Genomic DNA, 10,176 nt, shown 5'->3' on the forward strand with positions numbered 1-10,176 from the left:
GGGGACTACACATATAGAAATAAGACAAAAGTTTTATGGGAGTACTGCATCTTTGAATTTTGTCAATCAGCCATGCTTTTCTTCTTAGGCTGTGTAAGAACCTTCTTGCAGATAAAAATTCATCTGCCATGATCATGATTTGTACAATTCTGACATACAGACAGAGGAATACAACTCAAATGATCCAAACAATTAGTACACATTTTTGTTTAGGGGCCAGCTGAAGCGTGCCTCCAGGTGTGGGATTTTCTCACTGTGTTGAAGACCCATTGGTGGCCATGGGCTGTTTTCTGCTCTTTGGTTGGGTTGTTGTCTCTTTGACACATTCCTTATTTCCTTTCTTAATTTTAAGTTCAAAATTTAGCATGTTTGCAATGCCCAATAATCACGAGAAACAACAATTTTGATTGGCTGATCACGATTGTCTCCCTTGGGAAAAGTTCAAAATCAGAAACAATCATTTTTTCATGTAAAAATTCACAAAATCGGGCAGGACGTCTTAAAGAGGGCACAAGGAATCATCCAAACCAGAATAAAAATATTATGGGTTCAAAAAATTAGACAATTTCTTGCATTTTACCCTTGTGTTCTTTTTCATAAATTTGTCTTACGAACCAAAATAAAATGATCAAACTTCACTTTAAACTCCCTAAGAATCAATCTTGTCTTGATTTGAATTGTTTCTGTAACTTTAAAGAAAAGGTCTGAACAAAACTTAAATGCACAGACGCCAAGCAATGGCAAACAGCTCACGAGCTTAAATTTGCTAATATAATTTTTTAAATGATAAATGGTTACATTTTCTCTATAAGCTACTGGTATAATTCTCTTACAATTTAATTTATGGTTTGATAAATTTATTATCATACAGATGACTAACTAATAAGTCAGAAATCAAATGAATTATACCACGCACACAGACGCATAAGTAGGCTATGTAAAACAAGACTAGACATAAGAAATGCCTTGCAAATGTTATTCAATATCTACTAAGTAGTCTGTTGAAAATCAACAAAAAAGGTAAATTGAAATCATATAATAACTGTTAATATTATGTTTAATATATAATTGACCACATCAATAAACTAAATCTGAATCATTGACATAATATATAGTAATAGAATAATGAAGGTATGTTGACCCATTATTTACACAAAACTAAAAAATAACAAAATCCCTTCAGACTTTATCTTGATAAACATGATAAATAACATGAAAAAGGGGTTCAAGTCGAGTGTATCTTGATGGAAAAAAAGCTATTTCATTAAAAATAAGGGTAAGTTCATACAATTACTGGAACATGTGTAAGGGTAAGGTCATACAATTACTGTAACATGTGTAAGGGTAACTAGTAAACGTTACAATGACCACAAATAGTTGTCAATAAGAAAGACAGTAACCTTCATCAATGAACATGAAAAATGAGGTCAAGGTCGGATAATTCTTGTCAGAAAGAATTGTCAATTTATGACAATATTTGTTAAATTCTTTGCATGATATAATTTATCATTGTTGATTTTACCCTATAGTTGTATTCTTTAATGCACAGAGGAAGCTTAAGCAACATCTAGCAAAAAAATTCAACTCAGATTTGCGATAAAGGTTGTCTTATACTTGTAGTGGGCTGATAGTTTTTGCTCCATGTTGAAGGCCTCACTGTGAGAAGAAGAACAGCAATTAAAACACTGTCCTTTGCCTCACTACATGGGCATGGATGTACACCTTACAAAGAGGTTGTAAACCAACAATAGGTGTTCTATTACTTATAGAAACTAAGACATTAATATGATCTCAGAGACCTGTCCAACAGATATGTGGACCTTCTAATGGTTCTCAAGACTATTGCTATAATTGACCTTGAACCTGACCTACACATAAAAACTAACTATTGATCAATGAATTATGAAAAATCAGGAAAAGGTAATGTAAACTGCTTCATACAGACATGTATACCTTAAAATGATTAGAAAGACCAATTCTAGTTGATCTATTATTAAACTGACCTAATAACGTGGTTGATTTGAACAAGAGACTGAAACATAGAAATAAAATTAAGGACAACTTCAGTACACCACAGAAAATCTCCATTAAATAAGGCATATACTTCAAACTATAGATTGCATAGTTCTTTCAGCTTTTGAAAAAAGTTTTTTTTTTTAAATAAATTTCGCAATTAAAATTCTTACGGTATAAAAATTACATTAAAATAAAAGAGTTCAGACATATTTACAAAGAAATTCTCAATAAGAGATCTCTCTAAAACCCTTCCCTCTTACAAAGAGTGAGTAAAACAAAGATATAATTGCTAAACTATGGTTAAAAGTAAAATCAAATTATATACTGAATTATACAGTGGTGCTGTGTGACATTCCTGTTGTATCTACACTCCCCTCTCATCTTCATACTGAAATACAATCACAAAAACTATTATGCAACATGTTACTATCAGGGATTTCGTCATGGGGCAGGCTTGATGCTTGTCAACAGTTCAAATTGTAAAATAAGTATTTAAATTTCAATATCAATGATTTTTTTCTTCTAATATGATAAATATATTCACCAGTATATAAGTATATTAGCAAAATTTCTACTTTTGAATATTTATTACCCAAGGAAAAGCTTTTTATTTTGGTTGACAACATATAAGTTTGGTGGACCTGTTTTTAAAAGTATTCCCATGGGAATTTATTGTGCTCATCTTCTCATTGACTTGTATAATTATTTTTATGAGGCAGAAGTCAAACACAGGCTTTTCGAGAAGAATAAAAAGAAGCTAGCCTTACAATATAACCCATTCTACTATATGAATGATGTCATTTGACTGAATAATTGAAAGTTTGGTGACTTATGTTAATTGCATGTAACACATTGCACTTGAAATAAAGACTCTATTTGAATAACTTGAATTAAATCTAGAAATTGGCAGTGAGGGTCAATTGATAAATTAACTTTACAACAATAGACCCCTTTATTGCCCCCTTGCTGTCATCCCATTTGTTTGTCCTAGTATGAAAATCAACAAAAATATGTTCTAGATAAATTGACAATAAAATCAAATATGGTACTTATAACCTGACCATCTACTACAAGATGGTTCTGTTCATCTGTTCTAATTCAGTCTGGCAGAACATGATTTATATATTAGTTGTAATTTGCTTTGAACAAGCTTTCAGTAACTGTGAGAACTCTTATATCAGTGCTTTGTGTCCATTGTTTTTTATGATAGTTGTTTGTGTGCCTTGTACAGATCTTTTGAGATAAGCCAATTGCTACTGATTTTTATAGTTTGTTCTTATGTTGTACTGTTACACCACTGTTGCAGGTTAGGGGGATGGTTGAGAGCTCACAAAAATTCTTTATGTGCCTGTACCAAGACAGGAGTCTGTAATTTAGTGGTTGTCGTTGGTTCATGTCCATTATATTTGTTTTTAGTAAATTGTTTTGTTATAAATCAAGCCGTTACTTTTCTTGTTTGAATAATTACACATTTTTCATGTTTGGGCCTTTTACAGCCGACTATACTGTATTGGTTTTCTCATTGTTGAGGGCCATATGGTTGCTTATAATCTGATGGTCAAGATATCAGCAGTATTATGGTCCTGATACCTTCACCATCAGTTCAAATAGTGTGCTGACGTCTTGACCATCATATTGCCCTGATGCCTTCAATGATAATAAATGTATACTTCTTTTGGTATCAAATAAGAGAAAATAAATACCTGATTTTCTTCATTGTAGTCGTCACTATCTTTTGGTTCAATCTGTAACATAATGGAAAACTTTCTGATTTCAAAATAAGATTAGTTTTTGTTTGTTTTATTTGGTGGGGGAGGGGTTACATCAATTATATTGTACATGAATTTTCTGAATATACTTTACAAAACACTAATCCACATGTTTTGTAACCAAAACAAAAACACTAGAAATTGTGTTATCACAAAGGTTGTCCTAGATTTGTTTATACTGATATAACCAATGTTCTGTATTGTCTAATTTCAATGGTGAGCCTGGTGAACTTGGCAACCAGAAAGTTTAAACATGTATAAATCTTGTTTCATGTGTATAAATTCTATAACAGGTAAAATACTTCTGTGAGTCTTGATGACATCTTTTTATCTGGGCACATTTTTTATTTGAAGTCTTAAGATAAGATAAGATTACAGAGTTTATCATTGTGTAAACTCAAAGTACTCTGATGTTTTAACAGAATCAGACTGGGTTGACCTCGTTCATACATCAAAAACACCCTTAAATAACTTTTATTACTATAATAATGTTAATGTCATCACAAGTTTGTAATTCCATCAAAATTATTTTCCTGTCAATCTCCCACAGCATCACATGGCTCAATCAATACAAATCTTGTTTAATAACTTTGTCACAGTAGTGAAAAACCAAAACAAAATTAGTAAATGAGAAATTGATGAACAATAAAAACATTCTAGAATAAGAATTGTTACTTCTAAGAATAAAACAACATGAAAGAAACACTATACCTTTATAACAGTTTTAATAATTTCAGCACAATTTTTGACCACATCTTCTTTGTCTGTCTCCACACATGCATCATTCACTGGTCCTTGGTCTTTGTTTTCTACTGATTCCATTCTGGTCCCCAATGATGTGCTATCTTCTAACCTTTCTGCTTCTACAATTATATTTGCCAAGAAACTCAAAATGAAATACACTAATATTATTTTCTCACAAATTTTACTGACCTGTATTTAGATATGATCAAGCTTCTGGTTGGTCTTGTCTCTTTGATTTGACAGAAACTTTTATTCTGATTATATTGCTCCCCATATATTTCTTTATCTTTTCCATTCTAATAAAGTTAAAGAACTCTGTATGCCAGTTTTTTATAACCGTAGTATGTTGCTCTTTGAGAGAACATATATATGTTGAGTATAAGGTATACTCTCATGTAAAAATTACATATGTGTGATTATGTCATATTCCACCTGCTGAGTAAACAGCATTCAAAATCATTGTAACAAAAGCAAGATGATCAGTTTTTCTAACACATCATAATTTTTTTGCTGTTGTTTTACTCCCTCTAATACTACAGAAGATTTATTCAACCTTTTTAACAAAGTGAAGTCATCAAATACTTAGCAGGTGGCCTAGTGGTCTAAGTAGTACATCTACTGCATCACTAGCCTGTCAACACTGAGATTGTGAGTTCGAACCCAGCACATGGCATGTGTGTTAAACTCGGATCTTAATTGATTAGGATTGCCAAAGGTCTGTGGTTCTCTACGGCTTCCTCCATCAATCAAAGTGCTTGTGAGCACTAAAGGGTAAATATTGTTTTCATTTTGCAATTTCGTGAATTAAAATAAAACATTGAATTGTAAATAGATTGGCAAATTATAAATATGAGTTGGAGTTATTTTACTTTGTCCACGATTGTACATTTGTAGTTGATAAAATTGAGAATGGAAATGTGGAATGTGTCAAAGAGACAACAACCCGACCAAAGATCATAAAACAGCCCGAGGCCACCAATGGGTCTTCAACACAGCAAGAAAATCCCACACCAGGAGGCTAGCTTCAGCTCGCCCATAAAACAAAAATGTGTACTAGTTCAGTGAAAATGGACGTCACACTAAACTTCCGAAACATATAAATGAACTAAAATTAAATAAATGTGGATAGTGTCCACATGTGGACACAGATGATGCCCCCGCTTGCATAGCATATAGTTATAAAGGGACATAACTGAAGAATGGTAAAAGTGACACTACCAAAATTTGAACTTGATCTGAGTTTTGTGGTAATAAGCATTGTGTGTAAGTCTCATAACATTTGGTTGAGGCTAACTTAAGTAGAGAACAGAAACTAAAAATTCAGCAATTTTTCTATTTGTAAACACGCATAACTCTAGAACGGTTGTGTATAAGTTTTATAACATTTGGTTGAGACAAACTAAAGTTAGAGAACGGAAACAAAAAATTCAGCAATTTTTATGTTTATAAAGGGACATAACTCAAGAACGGTAAAAGTGTTCTCACCAAATTTCGTACTTAATCTGTATTATGTAGTAATAAGCATTGTGTATAAGTTTCATAACATTTGGTTGAGGCAAACTAAAGGTAGAAAACGGAAACAAAAAATTTGTACTTGATCTTAGTTTTGAGGTAATGAATACTGTGTATAAGTTTCATAATGTTTGGTTGGGGCAAACTTAAGTTACAGAATGGAAAAATAAAAATATTGCAATCTTTCGATTTATAAAGGGCATAACTCAATAATGGTTAAAGTGACACTACCCAGTGATCTGGAAGGATTTTTTCTCTATGGGCCCAGGGCTCCCCAAAAATAAATTCAATGGGCCATTTTTAGAATTAATGGGCCATGTTGTCAAATGAGTGGGCCATTCGTTTACAATAAAAAAAAATTAAAAAAGTGAACATTTCACTGTACTTACAAGTATGATTCTAATTAATATCATGGATATTGTTCCTGTGATTTTGTAATTTCAATTTCAATGAATATACAATAACTTCTTCCAAACCGGGCAATATTTACGATAACCTTTATTTACAATGTTAAAACTGGTACTGTTCCCTTGTTCATGTTCATGGGTTTTTTTAACATTAAATTTGGGTCTTCGTCGATACCATACTTATTCCAGACGTTCCGTATTAGAGGACGTTTCTGGCATTTCCTCTGCACTTGTATTATTATTACTTCATCACGATGACAAGAATAACAGTAAAGAGCAAAGTTAATTGATAAGACACAACAACAATTCGCTGAAGGCATGTTTACAAAAGTCAAAACGAGCCAAAGACCAAAAAAAATGACAAGGACAGTTAAGCCCCTTTTATGGAGACAAATACTATACTATTCATAAAAAGGCTTTTTGGGTTTTTCAATCGAAATAATAGCAAGCTTACTTAAAAGATTATAATTAGAGAAGAATTCTCGCCTATACTAGCCAATTTTCACAAATTTAAAGTTGTTTATAAAAAATTATATCATGAATGATGGTTAATTACGTTTTTTGGGTAATCAGTCATACCACATGTTGCTATTATTACCTAAGGAAAACACCCGAGACGTCCCAAAAATATATAGGTGCTCCTATCATTGGAGTAAACACTACACAGTTGTGTACTCACACATGACAGCACGAAATACGATCGGAAAGCCATTAGACGATATCTCAACGTTTCAAAACGAAGTGAAAAATATCATGCGCCACGCGGGCGCTTACATTTGTCACTTTATGCGCCATTTCTGGTCGATAAGCGCGATTGGGGCAAGGCGCACGTCCTTCCCGATCACTGACTACCCAAATTCAACTTGATCTGTGTTTTATCAGTGGAAGTCAAAATTAAACATTGCATTGTATAAAGCATTTATTGTAGTTGATTCAACTATAATCATGGACAAAGGAAGATAACTCCAATTTTAAAAATTACTTGATATTTAGAAGAAAATAAAATTTTGCAATTTTTCCATTTATAAAGGGCATAACTCTAGAATGGTTAAAGTGATGCCACCAAAATTCAAACTCGATCTGTGTTTTGTGGTAATAAGCATTGTGTATAAGTTTCATAACATTTGGTTGAGGCAAACTCAAGTTAGAGAATGGAAACCAATTTTGGGACGTACGTACGTACGGCCGGACAAGGGTAAAACTTAATGCCCCCACCGCTACGGTGGGGGCATAAAAAAAAACATACAAGACTAACAAAGGCCAGAGGCTCCTACTTGGGACAGGCGCAAAAATTCGGCAGGGTTAAACAAGTTCTGTGAGATCTCAACCCTCCCCCTATACCTCTAGCAAATGTAGAATAAACAAACACACAGCAATACACACAGTAAAACTCAGTTTAAAAGAAGTCTGAGTCTGATGTCAGAATAGGTAACAGAAGAAACTAAGCAAAATGACTATGATACATAAATTAACAAAGGACTACTAGCAGTTACTGACATGCCAGCTCCAGACCTCAATTAAAATGATTGAAAGATTAAAGCCTATTTTTATAACAGATTTATACACCATGAATACCTTATGTGTATTTCGTGGGTACAGGTGAACCACGAATTTAAATGTTCAACAAATCACAAATTTTCTAAAGGAAGGTAAATGCAGACTTTTTCATTGTACATTTGTAGTTGATAAAATTGAGAATGGAAATGTGGAATGTGTCAAAGAGACAACAACCCGACCAAAGATCATAAAACAGCCCGAGGCCACCAATGGGTCTTCAACACAGCAAGAAAATCCCACACCAGGAGGCTAGCTTCAGCCTGCCCATAAAACAAAAATGTGTACTAGTTCAGTGAAAATGGACGTCACACTAAACTTCCGAAACATATAAATGAACTAAAATTAAATAAATGTGGATAGTGTCCACATGTGGACACAGATGATGCCCCCGCTTGCATAGCATATAGTTATAAAGGGACATAACTGAAGAATGGTAAATTTTTCATGTTTCAGTGTTGACAGGCTAGTGATGCAGTAGATGTACTACTTAGACCACTAGGCCACCTGCTAAGTATTTGATGACTTCACTTTGTTAAAAAGGTTGAATAACACGGGTTATGTTCTTCTCATATATGTTATGATGGTATGATACTAAACCCCTAACGGGAAGGATTGTGCCTGATATTCATATGATGAAGACATAATCTTTCAATCAGTTTAATTGAAGTCTGGAGCTGGCATGTCAGTTAACTGCTAGTAGTCTGTTGTTATTTATGTATTATTGTCATTTTGTTTAATTTCTTTGGTTACATCTTCTGACATCAGACTCGGACTTCCCTTGAACTGAATTTTAATGTGCGTATTGTTATGCGTTTACTTTTCTACATTGGCTAGAGGTATAGGGGGAGGGTTGAGATCTCATAAACATGTTTAACCCCGCCGCATTTTTGCGCCTGTCCCAAGTCAGGAGCCTCTAGCCTTTGTTAGTCTTGTATTATTTTTAATTTTAGTTTCTTGTGTACAATTTGGAGTTTAGTATGGCGTTCATTATCACTGAACTAGTATATATATTTGTTTAGGGGCCAGCTGAAGGACGCCTCCGGGTGCGGGAATTTCTCGCTGCATTGAAGACCTGTTGGTGGCCTTCTGCTGTTGTCTGTTCTGTGGTCGGGTTGTTGTCTCTTTGACACATTCCCCATTTCCATTCTCAATTTTATTTGCCAAAACAACGAAATTAAATATCCACAAAAATGTAACTTTTCCTGAATCCACAAAAATAGGTACCCACGAAAATAAATGAATCCATAGTAATTCAAATTCACATCATATTGTAACCAGAATATCTAAGTATAACATATCATTAATAAATTGCATAACATTGACTGGATAGGTCTAGAGAATGATCACTGCACTGCACTATTTTGTTTGAACTATCAAAGGTAGTGATAAACCTTAGCAGATTTAGATATCAAGTCAGTACCATCATGACCATAGAGTTTTGATTGCATTTCATGCAATCTTTACCCAATAAAAACTGGTCGCAACAATACAGCCAAGAGTGCATAAAGTGGCGTTGAAGATCAACAATCAATCAAAATATAAATACACTGCTTGGCAGATGAATAACATATCTATGGAAGTTTATCATCGTAATGCTTGATAGTCTTTACCTTGTTGTGTTTGTTCTGTTAGCTGAAGACTCTTTTCCTTCACATTTTTAAGAGACTGACTCCCTGAAATTTTTATCTTTTTATGCTTTGATTCAACAGGAGAGTTGTTATCCATACTAATTTTTCTCTTCTTTGTGCTGGTTTTATCCTTATTGGTCAGGAACACTCTTTTCTTCTCCCTTTTGGGATTAGACTTTGGTTCATAATTAAAAGCATATTCTTGTGAACGTGCCTCTCTGCCAAGCTGCAGTGATGATTCACCTTCCTCAATAGCAATATTCAATGATACTGCTCTGCAGGAAGGGATTTTGTATAATTTGTCCAGCTTTGATTTTTCAGATTTCCTTGCACATTGGAGGGTTTCCATTACATATTCTTCAAATGCTCTTTTGCCTTCAAACTTCATTGTTGAGGAACCATAAACCCATCCTGTCTCACAAGCATCACCAAAATACTGTACATGGTACATTCTAGATCTACCTGTAATGAATAAATCAAAATGACGAAAAGTTCTAACATCTTCAATATTTGGTCTCTGGTGGATAGTTGTATCATTGGAAA

General features: G+C 33.6%; 1 protein-coding gene across 1 annotated transcript; it reads right to left on the bottom strand.

Annotated features, from left to right (window-relative positions):
* Nucleotides 1-2,060: 2,060 nt before the first annotated feature.
* Nucleotides 2,061-10,091, bottom strand: LOC127731114 (uncharacterized). Its single transcript, XM_052239985.1, has 4 exons — nucleotides 9,616-10,091; nucleotides 4,497-4,648; nucleotides 3,720-3,761; nucleotides 2,061-2,404 (listed from the first exon to the last, which is right to left on the bottom strand). Exons 1-4 carry the CDS (start codon nucleotides 10,082-10,084, stop codon nucleotides 2,381-2,383), a joined length of 687 nt encoding a protein of 228 aa, XP_052095945.1. The 5' UTR covers nucleotides 10,085-10,091; the 3' UTR covers nucleotides 2,061-2,380.
* Between the last annotated feature and the right edge of the window lie 85 nt (nucleotides 10,092-10,176).

The sequence above is a fragment of the Mytilus californianus genome, unplaced genomic scaffold (genome assembly GCF_021869535.1).
Source record: "Mytilus californianus isolate M0D057914Y unplaced genomic scaffold, xbMytCali1.0.p SCAF_2, whole genome shotgun sequence".
NCBI classification, from domain to species: Eukaryota; Metazoa; Mollusca; class Bivalvia; order Mytilida; family Mytilidae; genus Mytilus; species Mytilus californianus.

What these genes read in the sequence shown, in the direction of transcription:
- LOC127731114 (XM_052239985.1), bottom strand. Translation starts at nt 10,084, where the DNA reads ATGTACCATGTACAGTATTTTGGTGATGCTTGTGAGACAGGATGGGTT. An exon ending in AACAGAACAAACACAACAAG is followed by an intron (nt 4,649 to 9,615) that starts GTAAAGACTATC and finishes ATATAATTGTAG; the next exon opens with AAGCAGAAAGGTTAGAAGAT. An exon ending in ACTACAATGAAGAAAATCAG is followed by an intron (nt 2,405 to 3,719) that starts GTATTTATTTTC and finishes ATTGTATTTCAG; the next exon opens with TATGAAGATGAGAGGGGAGT.